This window comes from Gopherus flavomarginatus, chromosome 3 (assembly GCF_025201925.1).
Source record: "Gopherus flavomarginatus isolate rGopFla2 chromosome 3, rGopFla2.mat.asm, whole genome shotgun sequence".
NCBI lineage: Eukaryota > Metazoa > Chordata > Testudines > Testudinidae > Gopherus > Gopherus flavomarginatus.
Genome location: NC_066619.1, coordinates 92998120 through 93016836, shown reverse-complemented (window position 1 = coordinate 93016836; position 18717 = coordinate 92998120). Strand labels below are relative to the sequence as shown.

The window sequence follows — 18717 nt, the reverse complement described above, 5'->3', positions numbered from 1 at the left end:
CATCTGAGTTGAGAGTGCTGTCCAGAGCGGTCACAATGGAGCACTCTGGGATAGCTCTCAGAGGCCAATACCATCGAATTGCGACCACTCTACCCCAAATTCAACCTGGCAAGGTCCATGTCAGCGCTAATCCCCTTGTTGAGGGAGGAGTACAGAAATCAATTTTAAGAGCCCTTTAAGTCAAAAAAACAGCTTCATCATGTGGACGGGTCCAGGGTTAAAAACCAATGTAACGCTGCTAAATTCGACCTTAACTTGTAGTGTAGACCAGGGCTCAGAGTGTTATTAAAAGACAGCTGAAAAGAAAACTTTTCAGATCAACTTCTAAGTTATCTACCTTTTGCTCCAGATGACTAACATGACCCACTTACAAAATATGCCACAGTACTCTTATGCCAGTCTCCATCATAGAGAGATATTAAAAAAACAAAAAAAAAACACAGCACCACTAGCATGTAAAGCAAGGGTGGACAAACTATGGACTGCGGGCTTTGTCCAGTCCATTAGACATTTTAATCCAGCCCTCGAGCTCCCGTTGGGGAGCGGGGTCTGGGGCTTGCCCCGCTCCAGCTGGGGAGCGGGGTCTGGGGCTTGCCCCGCTCCACATGTGCCATGGCTCCACACGGCTCCCAGAAGCAGTACTTTGGAAGGTACTTCATTATAGTCATACAAATGGTGTTCATATAGCATTTTGTTTTCCCTATTTATAAAGATTATAAAATGTCTTATATATGCTCTAAGACCTGGATTCTTTCTTCTACACATTCAAATTTTAAGGTAAGGCAAAAACATTATATATGTTCATTGTAAATCTGATAATTTTAAGGAAGAGCTTCATATGTGATCGATCCCTCAAGCAGCAGGGATATAATAAAATGAAGCCTCAATTATATTTTTTGGTTGGGTACCCTTTTGGCTTGATTTGAGATGGATTATTTAGCCCTGGAGACACATATCAATGCACAACACAAACAAACGGCGAGTCCTCCAAACAAAGCAGGCTGATAGTCCAATCTTCATTATTTTACAAAACAGCAGCAAGACAAAAAACTTACAGGCTTCAATTCTTTCTTCTGGCTGAGTTCTACTTGGCTCAAAAATAGAGTGGAGAAGTGGAGGCATGCTACCTTTGCGCTCCTCTATCCCGGGGCCAGCCAGGGGCTGGTGGGTCACCTGTGCAAACTAAAGCAACTCTAATCCAAGTTATTTATTAACAAACATGGAGGCTGAATTACTAACTTCTTTTATTTTTGTGAGCTTGAGAGAATAGTCTGTGGTACAGTATGTTAATAGATTTATTATCAAGCTTGATAATGAAGGAAGCTGTGAAGAAGGTGAATATATATCATAGGGTGCACTGGGCCCTTGAAGGTGGAACTGGTTTAGCCAATCTATGCCTCATTAACAACCTTCTGATGGTGCCTGACAGGTGACAGATGGTCTCTATAAAGCACTGTGGGGAAGAGGAAGCTATGACAGAGGCTAGAGAGAGCAGAAGGCTCCTGTAGGAGAACTTTGCCTGGAGGCAAGGGTTTGGGCCAGAGAGCTGAAGAAGGGTGAGGGCCAGGGGAGCAGTAGAGGGGTTTGCCTGCTGACCTTTAAAAGCTGACAAACAGACAGCACTGAGAGAGTGATGGATCTCCCCTGGGAAATAAAAGATTCCAGGTAGGAAGGCCTTAGAGCATGGATGGTGCGTGACTCCTCCATTTAGGGAGGCTGGGCGCGCCCAGACTGTGGACCTGCCCTGAGGCCACCTCCACTCAACTTCCTCCTCATGAAGCTCTGCCCATGCTTCACCCCGGCCCCGCCTACCCCTTCCCCCGAGACCTCTCGTGCCTCTGCCCCCAAGACTCCACCTGCCTGCCTCTCGTGCCTCTTCCCGAGCCCCCCCCATTTGCAACTCTTTGCACCCCTTCCCCATGGCCCTCCCACACTCCTTCCAAGCCACTCACCACTTGAATGTGCCTCTTCCCCTCCTCCCCTGAGGCCCCTATGCAGACAGAAGGCGATGGGAAGAAGCGGAGCAAAGGCAGGGCCTCAGAGGGAAAAGGACAAGTGGGAGTGGAGCCTTGGCACGAAGCGCAGGCAAGGCTACAGCCCAGGCATCCTTTCAATGGTGGCGGACTCCAGAGGTGGTGGGCCAGCTGTCTGAGGAGGCTAAGCCTCCCCTGACCTCTTATACCCACTGCCCATGCCTGAGAGTGAATGCGAGAAGAGCACAGGTAGTGTTTAAAGTAGTCTAGAGTAGATTAAGGGAAATGACAAAGCGGAACCTGGGAAGGGCCTAAAAGCTGACCAGCTTGGAAACTTAAAAGTGGTCAGACCTGGGTGGCGGAGTGGAGACTGTGCACAGTAAGAGATTGGGGCAGAAGAACCTTAATTTTTTTAGTTCATTTTATGTTAATAAACCAGACCACAAGAAGGAATGTTATTGGACAAGCCCTTCTGTAGCATTATTGAGGAGCCTGAGTGAAGAGGAAACTGAGGCAGAGTGCTGCACAGCCACTTCTAGCCACAAGAGGATGCTCAGGAGGGGGCTAGCCCTGTTCAGATGTGCCTTTATAGAAACATGTTGGCTGTCACAGTTACTAGGCTAACTGCACCTCTGACATACACCCTAGTCTCTATGAACTGGTTTCATGCCTTGTGCAGTCACCTCTCTTCAAGTGGAATCAGGCAACTTTCTTACTCTCATATAGGGGATTGCAGCCTAGGCCCTGGTCTATCAACCATGATTACCTCAGCAGGTCAGCTTAGGTTTAGTAACTATAGTTCTGTTCCTACCAGGAGCTATGACAATTTCCAGTAAACAGGCAGCCTTCTTACCACAAAGTATCATTTATTTAGATCAAAAGCATTTCAGGGGAAAAAAAAATCTTAACCGAAGCATCATAGTTCTTCCCTAAGGCTTACAATTTCCAGGGAGCCAAGGAAGGGCCAATTGCTTTCAGGCATCCTTGCAGGACCCGTGTCTGTTTCATCAGTCTGCTCTCAACAGGACCAGCACTCAACTCCCACCTGCCATTCGTGCCAGTCCTTTTACCCACTCAGGCCCAGATCTACAAAGGGATTTCCATGATCTAGGTTGTCTCTGAGTACACCTATTGGATCAGGCCCAAAATGCAATATAGGTGCTCCTCCATCAATTTTCCCCCAGTTTATGGGGCACTCTGGGCCTTAGGTCGGAGACAGGTGTTCAGACACCTAGTTTGTGACAGAAGTGTGCATGCTCACAGGCTAAAATATAGGTGCCTTGGGCATGTTTACCCTTAAAATTTAGGCACCAAGTGAGTTTAGGTGCCTACAGAGTTAGGTGGCAGCTGAGCAAGCGTTTTGTGGATTACATGGTTCCTAAAATTAAGACTTGGGCACCTAAGTAGCTTTGTGGGCCTTAGTGTCTCTTTGATCCCTAGGCACCCAGTCTTAGCAAAAAGCTGTGTAACTTCAGGCTGCAGCCTGGAACTAGAACATGCCTGGAATTACCCCCATCACCCGCAGGGGTTTGTTACTTATATATAGCCATTGTGTTGCTTTTCTGCTTGATCATCCAACTGCCCCCTACTAAGCTAGATGACTATAGTCATACAGTAAAGTCTAACAACACAATGTAACTACAGTCACCTTTCCTCACTGACCAGGTCACTTACAGTATTCACAAAATTTATGATCAATATTCTTAGGTTAGAATACAGTAGCTCCATAACCACCACAACAGTCCCTGCCCCAGAGAACGTACAATGACCCATTTGTTCTTCCTGATGGACATGAAACAGAAAACTACATTAATTGATCCTTCCTCTATACATTAGGACACCTGCAAGTATTCTCTATATTCCCTCCTGCTTCAAATCAACCCATGCTCTTTTAGGAGCAGCATCATGCATTGTTGCCAGTCATATTGTTCCCGGAGTGTGAATTTCAAATAACTCTTCTCCAGATCTACAGTACTGAAGAGAGACAGCAATGTGCTTCCCCTCGTTTTTGACATAAATCATGGAGCGCACAAAGCTACTATTTAGCAGTACTGGGAACCTTTCTGATGTTGCCTTGGACTAGCCATTTTAAACCAAGTAGACTTGGATGCTCTTTGAAGCTCTCTGGGCAGATGCAGTATATTCCTGTCTATACTAGAGGGTTAAGTTGATGTAAGTGATGCAACTTAAGTCGATGTAAACTATGTTAAGTTACATAAGGTAGTGTCTGCACCATGCTATGTCAGTGAGAGACACTCTCCTGTCGACATAGCTCCTGGCTCTCATTGAGGTGGAGTACTGAATTTGATGGGACAGCGCTTTCCCATTAATTTATCACAACTTCACCAGACCCACCAAATCGATGCTGCTATAAGACTGTAGCATATTTTTCTCATGCTCCTGGTTTTTCCCCCCCAATTTCCAATTATACAAACATGTCCTCCAAATATTCAGTTCAGTTCAAATATCAAATATTTCAGTTTAAATATCAATATTAAAAATCTACTCGTCTTCGATGCTTCCAAAAGCTAAAATATGCCACCTACTGGCAATTTAAATGCAAAGGTAATCCATCAATAATTTGTAATGAAAGATGTATTTTTAAGTTACACTGTATTTTATTTCAACTTCCGAAGTGTATAGAATACTTTAGATTAAACCACATATTCCCCACTGACTTACAGTAAACTGAAAAGTTAGAGGCATGTCTACACTGCCCTGCATTTCAGACTACGGGAGTGTGAACTGCAGCACCTGTAGTGTCCCCATGGGGAAGTTACAGCTTAGCACTTTGGTGCATGCTGCAATTCACACCCACTACCCTAAAATGCTGGGCAGCGTATACATGCCATCAGAAGTTATGAAAATACTTGACAGCACAGCAGACAACCGCATTACCGCCTGGATAAGAAAGAGTAATTCTATTGCTTACTTCTAGATTTCAGTGTCAAAAGTTTTCTTTCCCATCTCTATTATGCAACACTCTAATAAAATAATGACTAACTGGAGAGTAAGTGATCCAGCATAGCCTACCCAACCTTTGGTCTTTCTTAATCTGGCTCCATGGCCAGGGAAAGACAGACGAGTTACAGTCTTGCTACTACCTTGAAATTACTGCAACTGACAAACATAAGACTACGTATGGGCATGGAAAATTTAAATACATGTTTTAGATTTAACTTTTGGAATCTAGTAGCTAGAGCAGAGCATTGGATTCTATTACTATCTCTGTCACTGCCTCACTTAAATATACGACTAATTTCACATAAAAGTAGCCTCATTGAGGTCAGTGGGACTACTCAAAGGCATGCTTTCAGGGCTGGATTTTTATGAATCATTTATTCTTTATTTATGACTTATTTTAGAATAAATAGTTTAATCTCTGTACCTCAGTTTCCATCTGTAAAATGAGGATAATACCTATATCACAGGGGTACTATGGGATTTATCTCCTGTAAGATGCTATAAGGACTTTTGCTATAAACTTTCCTTATTTATAAACATGTTAAACCAACAAAATCACTTAGCACTACCCTACCCCTCATACCCTTCCACATAAGAGTAAGCTTTTCCAAACAGGATAAAAAAATCAATAGCTTTTCTTGATTCTGTACAACAAATGCTTACCTGAAGTCGAGAGTTCATGAGCATGAACTCCTGTTGACTCTTCAGGTTCTCATTCATAGATTTTGAAAAGATGAATCCCATTTTGATCTAAATGGTCTAATAAGTTACAAAAAGGTAGATTTTAAAAGGTGTTTAAACACTGACCACAACAACTGAAGTTTATTTTGAATGTCTCTCTCACAATAGTATCAATAAAAAAAACTTTATAGCTCAGCCTTGATTAATAAGGGCTCTGCTGCTGGCCTCCTGACCCAAAAGTTTTTGTAGTTTACTGTATCACATCTATAGTTAGACAAGAGTGGCAAACACTGACAGAGTGTGGGGTGTATTTTAAGGAAAATCAGAGATTACAGTAATCAGATGCCAGCTTGATGGATTCATTAAAATCATGAAAAGAGAACTCAATTAATGTGAGTAACATGGAAGAAGTGGGTTTTCAGAAGGGATTTGAATGGAGATATAGAAGTTTGAAGGAAAGGGATAGGGATGACATCTTGTTTCCCTTTACCTTCCCTCAATTACAGAATAGCTGTTTTGTAATAATATTTTTCAAAACACCATCACCAAGGTTCCTGACCACAACAACCAGGGAAAGAAATGTTGAAAAAAGGAATCTTATTATTTCAAGACAGCTAGTGATTACTGCTTGAATAATCCCCTCCACCCACAAATGTGGACAGCTGCTTCACACAATAATACTGTAATAGCTCCTCTAAGCTTTCTCTGGTTGCTCTTTACCCACAACATTCGTTGCCTGAAACTTGTTCAAACAGAAAAACAAAGTTTTGAACAAAACAGGCGACACACAGCATGTGAGAGACTAAGGGGTCCCCCCAACCTCTGGAAAAGCCTGCCTATTCCAGCCTGCCTCCTTAAATCACATGTTCATTGATGTTCCTTGGATAGGGTTTTATTCTCTCTTTTTAACTTGGAATCGCTCTCCTTAGCGCCGAACTGGGGGCGTGGGTTGGCTGACAGTTTCCTGCTGCAGTACAGCCCAGTCCCTGCCCTCCACTTACACACCATCTCCCTGCAATTGCTACTCCTCACCCCAGTGCACAGCCTGGACCCCAGTCCCCCTCACCACTACCCAGCCCCCACCAAACCCAATCCCTACTTCCTCCAATCCCTTCCTTCACCATTACCCAGCCCCCCACCAAACCCCATCCCTACAGCCTGCAATCCCCCCACCATTACCCAGCCCCCCACCAAACCCCGTCCCTACTGCCTGCAATCCCCCCACCAAACCCCATCCCTACTGCCTGCAATCCCCCCACCATTACCCAGCCCCCCACCAAACCCCATCCCTACTGCCTGCAATCCCCCCACCATTACCCAGCCCCCACCAAACCCCATCCCTACTGCCTGCAATCCCCCCACCATTACCCAGCCCCCACCAAACCCCATCCCTACAGCCTGCAATCCCCCCACCAAACCCCATCCCTACTGCCTGCAATCCCCCCACCATTACCCAGCCCCCACCAAACCCCATCCCTACTGCCTGCAATCCCCCCACCATTACCCAGCCCCCACCAAACCCCATCCCTACTGCCTGCAATCCCCCCACCATTACCCAGCCCCCCACCAAACCCCATCCCTACTGCCTGCAATCCCCCCACCATTACCCAGCCCCCACCAAACCCCATCCCTACTGCCTGCAATCCCCCCACCATTACCCAGCCCCCAACAAACCCCATCCCTACAGCCTGCAATCCCCCCACCAAACCCCATCCCTACTGCCTGCAATCCCCGCACCAAACCCCATCCCTACTGCCTGCAATCCCCGCACCATTACCCAGCCCCCACCAAACCCCATCCCTACTGCCTGCAATCCCCCCACCATTACCCAGCCCCCCAACAAACCCCATCCCTACAGCCTGCAATCCCCCCACCATTACCCAGCCCCCACCAAACCCCATCCCTACTGCCTGCAATCCCCCCACCAAACCCCATCCCTACTGCCTGCAATCCCCCCACCATTACCCAGCCCCCCACCAAACCCCATCCCTACTGCCTGCAATCCCCCCACCATTACCCAGCCCCCACCAAACCCCATCCCTACAGCCTGCAATCCCCCCACCATTACCCAGCCCCCCACCAAACCCCATCCCTACAGCCTGCAATCCCCCCACCAAACCCCATCCCTACTGCCTGCAATCCCCCCACCATTACCCAGCCCCCACCAAACCCCATCCCTACTGCCTGCAATCCCCCCACCATTACCCAGCCCCCACCAAACCCCATCCCTACTGCCTGCAATCCCCCCACCATTACCCAGCCCCCACCAAACCCCATCCCTACAGCCTGCAATCCCCCCACCATTACCCAGCCCCCACCAAACCCCATCCCTACTGCCTGCAATCCCCCCACCATTACCCAGCCCCCACCAAACCCCATCCCTACTGCCTGCAATCCCCCCACCATTACCCAGCCCCCACCAAACCCCATCCCTACAGCCTGCAATCCCCCCACCATTACCCAGCCCCCACCAAACCCCATCCCTACTGCCTGCAATCCCCCCACCATTACCCAGCCCCCCACCAAACCCCGTCCCTACAGCCTGCAATCCCCCATTACCCAGCCCCCCACCAAACCCCATCCCCACTGCCTGCAATCCCCCCCACCAAACCCCATCCCCACTGCCTGCAATCCCCCATTACCCAGCCCCCACCAAACCCCATCCCTACTGCCTGCAAGCCCCCCACCATTACCCAGCCTACTACGAGCCCCCTCCAGCAACCCCCTCCCCTCACCGCAGGAGGGGGCGGTGGAGCCGCCGGTCTCGGGGGGCAGGAGGTCGCTCAGGAGACACCTCGCGCTCTGTGCGGTTTCCGGGCAGGTTGTTGGTGGGCCGCGCCGCGCCGGAGAGGTGGCCAACGAGCGCGCTGCCCTGCGTTTCTCCAGTCGCACGCACTCCACGGCGGCGTCCCTGGGCTCAGCTGGCGATTTAAAGGGCCAGCGCGCTGCTAGCCTAAGCTGGTGCCGCGAGCAGCCAGCGCCCTCCTGCTGCGGGATGGGGCGGGCAGCCAGCCGGACCGACCAGGCCCCAGCTGATACGTCGCTCCCCCTCCCGCCCTCTCACAATGCTACTGCCAGTGTCCTTGCGCTCACCCCTAAGACCCCAGGCCCTGGAGCCATGGAAATCAAGGCAGTCGGCAGGGGCAGCCCCAAACCTTCATTAACCAGGAGACAGCCCCTAAAACTCATGAGAGGGGCATCGCCAACAGTCCCTTATTACACGGGACGTCCACAAGAAGCCCGGGAGTTGCTGAGTGCTGCAGGAAGCAGCAGGAAATACCCCGGCCAGTGTAGATGGGTACCTACTGCTTATTATTATCACTGATGGTGATAACCATGATACTAATATCGGGAGGCGGGGGTGCTAAGAAAACACTCCCTTATTTCTGAAATACAATGTTGGCAACCCCAGTGTCAAGGTCACGCGGATTTGCTTAGTTTTTAATATATTGTATTATATTTGCGTTCTGGTTTCTGGACTTTTGAGGTGCACCAGGGGGAGCTTTTCAATCTTTCCTCAGTAACCACAAGGGCTAGAAACGTCATTTATTCAAATGAAAGCTCATGTGTCTCCAGAGGCTGGGGCTTTAAGCCAGACATCAAATACTGTGTGACTGATTATAAAATTGCAGGAATTGGCAATGCTGAGTTTTTGGTTGATGACAAAAGCTTGAAAATGTGACCCAAGTGCATCCCTAGAGACTCAGAAGGCAAAGAACCATTATGTCCATACAGATTATCAAAAAGGAATGGCATCAGCAAAGCCTAAAAATACAGAAACGAGATGTTTCAAATCTGGGTGCTCCTAAATCCATACTGAGGCACCTAAATAAAAGTGGCCATTTTTCAAAGATGATGAGCACCTGCAATTCCCATAAGCTTTGGTGGGACTGGTGGGGGTTCAACACTTCTGAATATCAGGCTACTTTTATTTAGGTGCCTCACTATGGATTTAGGACCCTCAGTTTTGGAACCCAATAACACTGTGGGGTTTTTTTTTTATTTTTTTTTAATAGCTCATAAACCACAGGTAGGCAAACTATGGACTGCAGGCCACATCCGGCCCGCAGGACCTAGGGTGACCAGATGTCCCGATTTTATAGGGAAAGTCCTGATTTTGGAGTCTTTTTCTTATGTAGGCTCCTATTATGCCCCACCGCCTGTCCCGATTTTTCACACTTGCTGTCTGATCACCCTAGCGGGACCCTCCTGCCCAGCCTCTGAGCTCCTGCCCCTGGAGGCTCACCCCTGGCCCCTCTCCTGCTGTTCCCCCTCCCACGCAGCCTCAGCTTGCCCCGCTGCCGGTGCAATGCTCTGGGCGGCAGGGCTGTGCTGCGCGCTGGCATGGCTGGCTCCAGCCAGGCGGCACAGCTGCCTGTCCTGGTGCTCTGGATGGCACCGCTGTAGTGCACCGGTGCTCCAGGCAGCATGGTAAGGGGGCAGGGAGCATGGGGGGGTGGGGCTTGGATAAAGGGCAGGGAAGTTCAAGGGAGTGGTCAGGAGGTGGGGGTGTGGATAGGGGTTGGGGCAGTCAGAGAATGGGGAACGGGGGGTTGAATGGGGTCAGGGGTCCCGGGGGGGCAGTCAGGAAGGAGAGAGGGGATTGGATGGGGCGGCGGGGGCAGTCAGGGGCAGGGGTTCTGGGGCGGTCAGGGGACAGGGAGAAGGGGCGGTTGGATGGGGCAGGGGTTCCAGGGGGGCAGTCAGGAAGGAGGGGGGGTGGATGGGGTAGAGGGGGGTCTGGGGGCTGTCAGGGGACAGGGAACAGGGGGCATGGATGGGGCAGGAGTCCTGGGGGGGCCATCAGGGGACGGGGCGAGGTGTGTGGATGGGGCAGGAGTCCCGGGGGGGCATCAGGGGGCAAGAATTGGGGGTCGGGCCACGCCTGGCTGTGTGGGGAGGCACAACTTCCCCTAACTGGCCCTCCATACAATTTTGGACTGCTGAAAAGTTTGCCCGCCTCTGTCATAAACAGTCGCTACAATGCACAGACAACTAAAAGATCTATAAATATAACTGAAACACAACAAACCTTTTAGGGTCAGTCCAGTTCCCACTGAAGTCAATAAAGTCTTTCTATTCATTTTAATGGAAGTTGGAGCAGTCCTTCAGAGAGTAAAGGAAAAATTGCCTATATCGGTGGTTCTCACTTTTTTTCACGGACCCCTTGAAAATTGCTGAGAGTCTCGGTGGACCACTTAGTGACCATCCCAAATTTTGTTTGTACTGTTAGCTAACTATTGTTAAGTGCATTGTATAAAAGCACTATATTAAAAAAAACTTTAATAATTAACTTTTTTTGTTCTACAAATAAAAACACACAACTCATATTTTAATATCACTAGTCTTACGTTTCTAATGTGATGGTTGTGACATCTCTCCCCCGCCGCGGCAGTCCCCGAGCTGAGGCTGGGAAGGAGTGGGGTCTCTTTCCCGCCACAGCAGCCACAGAGCTGAGGCTGGGAAGGAGGGACGTCACATCTCCAGCATCTTCTCCAGCATGCAGCATCTTCACCTGCGCAGCTCCACTAATTAAGTGGGTGGCTCTTCATTCTCTCGTGCGACTGCCCAGGCGTGCACATTAGGGGGAACTATCCAAAGACCACCTGAATGGAGCTTGCGGACCACCATAGTTTGTGAACCTCTGGCCTATATTCATGCAGAAAACTTTGCTGATCTATCATCTGACTTATGTTCATACAAGACTATCCATGGGTTTTTTCGTCAGTTAACCTCAAGTTAACATCCTACATCATACAGTTCTAACTAAGAATATTTCTTTAGCATACTTTCTTTTAAAATTTAGGATTATTATTACATTAAAGCGTTATGCATTTCAACCAACTTAACACAATACATTTATATATAATTAATGGATGAATTAACTTTTTAAAAAATGCTGATTATAAGAATTGTACAAATATTTAAAATACACAAAATTAAGGCTCCAGTCCTGTGATGACTTATACACATGCATAACTTTGAGTATGGAAATAGTCCCAATTAACTCAATGGGACTTACTCACATGCTTAAAGTTCAACATGGGAGTAAGACTTTAAAGGATTGCAGCCCAGATAACCTTATAACAACTAATCACAAAGTATAAATAAACAAAGAAAACAATGTGAATGTGTTAATTATGTACTATAATCAATTATATAATTATATAATCAATTTGATAAGCTTAAATAACTTTCTGCTTGATGCTGCGTTTCATATTAGATTAGTTCCATATATGAATGGCAAAGACTATACATAAAATGCAATTAAACTAGCTTAAAATCCAATTCATCTAGGGTTTTTTAAGTGTTAATTTTTAAAACCTTTTCTGTATATTCACAGAATAATTTTCATCTCAACATTTTTTGGGACTGTCAACTTGTTCTTTAAGCACAAAGAAATGTTTATAGCATCTCAAAGATATATCTTTTTGTATTAGAGTATTTAGTTAGCTTTTCTGACAGCATGTTATGAGAATACAAATCAAAGCTCAGTGGATACATAAAGTCTGAGGTCTCAGCTCACAGGACAAGAATTGTCTCCTTCGTGGACTGGATCTTTCTAGTTCAGGGTTCAGACACATTGTCAGATCATTTTCAGAAACTTGCACTGCTGCTTTCTGGACTTCTCAGTTATTCTTGTTCTTTTTTATAAACAGAGCTATCAAAAACTTTCAAATAAGAAATGTTTCCGTCAAAAAATGGTCTTTTTGCAAAAAACAAAGTTTAACAAAAACTTTCATTTTTAAACAATTTCCTTTTTTTACACAAACTTATTTACTGTTTTTTTCCTACTCCTTTTTCTCTTGTCCCCAACCCTCCAAAACCTTTTCTATGGTAGAATGGAAAAAGGAGAAAAGGGAGGAAAAAAAAGAGTTAAAAACTAAAAAACTAAAACATTTTGTTTAAAGAAATAATTGCAAACATTGCCTGAAAACTTCTAAACAAAAACATTTGGGGATTTTTTGAAAATGTTCTTGACTTTTAAAATCACTTTTTGACCAGCTACATTTATTATTTATACAATGCCCAGAAGTATATTAGGCACTTTACAGTTAGAAGTAAGAACATAGTCGCTACTCTCAGTCCTGCAAACACTTGAACATGTTTACCTTCCACACAAGGATAGTTCTATTGACTGCTATTGAACTACTTTTGAGTGTAAATCAGTGGTCTCCAAATTGTGGGGCGTGACCCACTAGGGGGGCATGGAGGAATGTTTGGGAGGCCTTGGTAGGACCCAGACCAGCCCCCCTGGGGGACAGGGAGGGAGCATCACCCAGTCCCGCTCCACCCCCAGCTCTGCCACAGTCCTGACTGGAACTGCGCTCCCACCCCCAGCCTGGCTCCTAGCTGCGGCTCCACTCCTAGCCCTAGCCCTACTCCCAGCCTCAGTTCCTGGCCACGGCTCCAGACTCAGCCCCTGGTCATGGTTCCATTCCTGGCTGCAGTTCAATTCTCAGCTCCAGACCTGCACCCTGCTGCGGCTCCAGCCTTGGCCCCCATCCCCCTCTCTATGACCCAACCTCAGGAGCTATTGTCCCAGCCCCAGCTTCAGTGAGGGTAAGGGGACACAGACAGGGTAGGGTTGCCAATTTTGGTTGGATGTATTCCTGGAGATTTAATCACATGACATAATCTTTAATTAAAGTAATCTTTAATTCCTGGAGACTCCAGGCCAATCCCGGAGATTTGGTAACCTTAGTACAGGGGTAAGCTAGGGGCACAACCATGAAAAGATTGGGGACCACTTGCAGGATGAAGGTTCTAATCCTGACGGTGCCTGCACTTTTGCAAGTGAGTTATTTGACCCACATTAGTCATACCATAGAAGGAAATGCACAAGTGTCTTCAAAACTGGACCCTTAGCCTCTGATCCTGCAAAAGGACTGGCACAGGGAGGTCTTTCTAGTTGCTGCAAAAACCTCTTAACTCCAATGAAGTTTTATACGGTGTACATCTTTGAGGATCCCTTTGCAGTAACAGAGATTAAATTGTAGACAAGATATAAAGTGATAGCAACAAATAGTAGAGTGGGAATAGGGGAAAGGGAGGATGTGGGTCACAAAATGAAGACAATTGGCAGAGAACCCTAAAAGGATGCATCTGATTATTTTTATGTATTTATTTTACTGTATAAAATCCTAGGTAATTAATCTTTTGTGGGAGGCACTCAGATATAAATGTAATGGGATACTGTACAACACCCTAAGTTAGAGAAGATTGTGAGACAGATGTGGGGCTGAGCTGAAAATTGAGATAGATGCAGGCACAGTGAAGAGCAGGGGGAGAGAAAAAGTGTCGTTAGGAATCAGGAAAACAAGAATTGGAGGCATGATAAGGCAGAGCAGAGACCTAAAGTTAATTAATTGTAAAAACAATTCAATACACATGGCTGAGAAGAGTCAATTTAGCTGTAAACAGAATATAGAGTCCAAAGGTAGACAAGTCAGGAGGAGGAGTGGTGCTGTTTAGCTGAAAAAGAAGCAATCTAGTTGCAATAAAAAGAACAAGGAGTACTTGTGGCACCATAGAGACTAAGAAATTTATTTGAGCATAAGCTTTTGTGGGCTAAAACTCACACCTTCTTGTCAAGGGTTGGAAATGGGCCATCCTGATTATCACTACAAAAGTTTTTTTTCTTCTGCTGATAATAGCTCACCTAATAGCTCACCTTAATTAATTACCCTTGTTACAGTTGGTATGGCAACACCCATTTTTTCATGTTCTCTGTGTATATATATTTTCCTACTCCATCTTCCACTCCATGCATCCGATGAAGGGGGTTTTAGCCCACGAAAGCTTATGCTCAAATACATTTCTTAGTCTCTAAGGTGCTGCAAGTATTCCTCGTTCTTTTTGCTGATACAGACTAACACGGTTACCACTCTGAAACCTGTCACCAGGCTTAGTTACAATGTTATACAGACTTGATAACACAGAGGGATTTCCTGCTATATGTTCTTTGCTCACAAGATGGCATAACTGCTTCCCTAGAGAATACAACACTGGAAAAACTAAAAAAATGCTGTAGCAAGAGATCAAAAACAAAAACATGTTCCAAATGCAAAATCATGAGCTGATAATTTCTTCCAGTAGAGGTATCTCTATTGTTCTATTCATCTTGTTCTAAAGCAGAGGTCTCCAAACTGCAAGGATTGTTCAGGGGGGAGGGAGGGTGGCGGGGCCCAGGCCATCTCCCACAGGGAGCGAGGAAGGAGTGCCACAGCACCCCGATCCACTCCCAGCTCTGCTCCAGCCCCACTCCCAGCTGTGGTGCTGGTTTCTAGCCCCATGCCTGGCCTTGGGCCTGGTTGTGGCTCCACACTTGGCTCTGGCCCCAGTCTCAGTCCCAGCCCCAGCCCACAAGCCCAGCCTCGGCCTCTGGCACGGCCCTGCTCCCAGCCCCAATTCTGCTCCTGGCCCCGGACCTCCACCCAGCTGTGGCCCCAGCCTCAGCCCCCTTATCTCTATCTGCGTCCCCCTCCTCCCTGGAATCCCAGCTCTGCTTCGAGACCCAGCTCTGGGGAGAGCAGATAGAAGTAGGGGGGGCATGAACCTGAAAAGTTTGGGGACCATTGTTCTAAAGACTTTAAATTAGACAGATTCTTCCCCTAGAGAAAATTAAAAGTGGTTAAAACTTTTAAATATTGCTTTTTGTCTTGGTAGATAAATAAAGGAAACAGGACCCCCCCCCCAAAACAGACAATTTAATGTGAATAGGTAGAGTCCACTCTCTACAGAGCACACATGAGCTAAGGTGCAAAACTCACCCACTTTCTGGGGTTTGCCTTCATTCTCAATTTTAAAATACTCATACATAAGCATCAGGAACTGGATGTTTCTAGGGGTTTTCCCTGCAAGATCTCCTTCCTCTCCTGTTTTGGATAGGAACCCAGAAACTCTCTTATAATATTAAACCACTGCTAATGACACATCCCTAACATTGCAGCCAACCTGTGCTAGCATGAGTCAACAAAATAGTCCTCCCTGTGCCTTCCTGGTCCTATTCCCTGAAGTCTGTCACGGTTAATTTACTGGCAAGGACAAACAGGAACTGAAAATGTAGTCAAAGTAAGTGGTGTATTCATGTATAAAATGGAATCCTAACAGCAAATGTCCTGACATTGTTTATGATTTTTACAGTTAACTTCCAAATTAAAAATCACTAAAATTCATGGCCTAAAAAGAGTTCATTGTGTACTGGAAGCATTTAAGCTACTTCTGGGCTATATCTGCTTTTGGACTAAAGAAGACTTCTCTCCAAAGATATGCACAATGAGCCACCTTCATCCTGGTGTAACTCCGTTGACTTCAGTGATGCAAATTATATGCCAAGGCAAATTATATGCCAGGAATAAATAATTCCTGACTAGGTGTAAGTGGGAAATGTAATTTATACAGATTTAGTATTTGCGAGGTGAGTAAAAGGAGTTGAATTTATACAAGGTGACAGAAAAGGGGATGTAATAGGAGAAAGAACATAACAGAAGTGTATGAAACAAAGCAGACACTCCTTTTCATATCTACACAGCACACATATAGGCAAAGGTCAATCAATTCTGTCTGGATTAGCATTTTGGAATTTTAACATAATTAAGATCTTGGGTGTAATAGGCAATTTGACTTTTGAAGCAGAAATGGGTAACAAGCGAGTTAAAAAGGGAGCTAAGGCTGCTACAACCTAGACCCTGCTTTGTTGATTAAAAATCTTTAAAGTAGCAATGTCATTACTAATATTGACAGAGTTTAAATGCATGTCAGTCTCTCTAGTTGATTTATACTTCTGTCAAATTCTTTTGCAGGTTAAACTTTATGTGACCCAGGGCATAAGGGATGCATATGGGTTACAGAGACCCTCTGGGTCTGATGTCCACAAAAGGTGTGAGATCTTTACCAACAGCCAGTAACACACTTGTCATCCTAATCATTGTGAGATGTATCTGTGGATGATATTTAAGGAGTTATATATCTATACTGAAAGCTATGTTCTTAAGGTATGTGAGTTAAGACTGGTCACCAGAAGGTTATAAATAGATTTTGTTCAGCCATGGGGTAGATGCATATTTCTCTGGCTGGTTATTGTGTACTGTGTGTAAGTCTATTTGCATTATTGAGCCTGATGCTCATGAAAAGATTGTGAATTCACATGAGAGAAACAAAACCAGTAGGGGAGTGTCCTGTTTATGAGTAAAAACAATGAATTTGGGGGGAAATAACTGGGGGTACTGAGATGCACCTGGGATCCTTCCCCAAGAAGATGAACTGTCAGTGTATTTTGTCTTACGAAAAGAAGCTCACAGCAAACCTGATTGGAAAACATTGAAAAGACTTTGGGTGAATTAAACTTAATTAGACAAGATGGTATGTTGTTAATTGAGTTTAGGGTCTGGAAGAGCAGCAAAGAATCCTGTGGCACCTTATAGACTAACAGACATTTTGGAGCATGAGCTTTCGTGGGTGAACACCCACTTTGTCTGATGTATGTGCATGCATCCAACAAAGTGGGTATTCACCCACGAAAGCTCATGCTCCAAAACGTCTTCGTCTATAAGGTGCCACAGGATTCTTTGCTGCTTTTACAGATCCAGACTAACACGGCTACCCCTCTGATAGGTTCTGGAAGGTGTGTTATGATTTTATTTTATATGTAACAATTTGTTTCCAATCCTTCCAGTACTACTTCTAGAATTGCTATAATTTGATAAATAATCCTGTATTTGTTTTCACTATAAATGTATCTAAGTGCTTGTGTTAAGCAGAATGGTGATCATGAGGTGAAAGTGGTAGTCTGATGTGTACTATTCCTTTAGGAGAAGTGAATCTGAGAATTCAGTGAGTGTCCAGTGAATCAGGGGCTGAACACTGGAGGACACAAGGGTTGGAGTGTCTCTATCACTAACCTAGAAACAGAAAGCTAGACCTACTTAGGCCTGGAGGGGAGTGCTTCTGTTGCCTGTGGTTGGTGGAGTTGGGGAGCTTATCCCTGGTAAGCATAGATGAGGCTTCCTCACCCTAAGGGCAGATGGTAGCGAGGACTTCCCAATCTTGGGTACTCGTGGGAAGCATCATGCTTTGATTCTAAAACTCTTCTTTATATTTTCCAAAATAGAAGTGTAACCCTTCTGCCCCTCTGAGTTGGCAGCAACAAGGGCCGGGTTCAGTATCCAGGGGTTCCGTTTCAGTAACACAATGCATAACCGGCTCGAGCCCCCACCCAGTGACCTGGGACACTCACATACCACACACCCCTGGGTGCTTCTAGGAGGCAATACTTCCCCTCTCGCAAGCACGGAGTCTGAGTGTAGCAAAATCTTTTTAATAAAGGGAGGAATCAATGCGGCATCCCATTGGAGAAACACCACAAACCGGGTTATAACACAAACCATAAACAAAAACCCACCTCCAAGTACGTTTGGCACTATCCTTTTTCCCCTTAGGGTTTTAAGTCCAATCACCCCAAAGACCAACAACCCAAAAGTCTCTGGTCAATGCCACCCCAGAGTTTGAGAGTTTATCTGTAGAGGTCCCTCCCCCCAGCCTGGGTAGAAAGGGGCACCTTACGTGGTCCGGGGCCAACTGCCCTGCCTCTCCGTGGGTTCTGCTTCTGCCTTCTCCACGAACTGCTCCGCTTTACCAGCCGCTCCACTCTGCTCCTCCAGCCATCCTCAGAAACTGCTCCGCTCCACCAGCTGCTCTGCTCCATGAGCTGCCCCAGTTCTCCCTGCAAACTGCTCGGCTCCGCTCGCTCTGTGGGCCGCTCCACCTGTCCCACAGCTACTCCGCTCTGCCAGCCGCTCTGCTGCCACCAGCCGTCCCCGCAACTGCTCCACTCCACCAGCTGCTCTGTTCCACTGTATAACTTCAGGCTCCCCCACTAGTTAGCACAGTACTCAGTGCTCTCAGCTCAGTAATTTCAGCTCTTTAGTGATTTCAACTCTTAGTGATCTCAGCTCTTAGTGGGGGAGCCCCAGTGCTAGTGCACCATTAGCCCAAAGTGAATTCAGCTCAGTAATCTGTATTTAGATTCTTGAGGGAATAAAAAAAATCAACTCTGACATTCCACAGTGGAGAGAGGAGGGGGTGGAATTGGTGCTTC

The 18717-nt window shown here is 46.3% G+C and overlaps 1 protein-coding gene across 1 annotated transcript in view; it reads right to left on the bottom strand.

The window, feature by feature from the left end:
• Nucleotides 1-8529, bottom strand: part of PLGRKT (plasminogen receptor with a C-terminal lysine) — a 43953-nt gene extending 35424 nt beyond the window's left edge. The window contains exons 1-2 of the mRNA XM_050944315.1: nt 8354-8529; nt 5601-5696 (exon numbers count right to left, since the gene is read on the bottom strand). Coding sequence (XP_050800272.1) covers nt 5601-5681 — 81 coding nt within the window. The 5' untranslated portion in view covers nt 5682-5696; nt 8354-8529. The remainder of the gene's footprint in view (nt 1-5600; nt 5697-8353) is intronic.
• Nucleotides 8530-18717: the final 10188 nt, after the last annotated feature.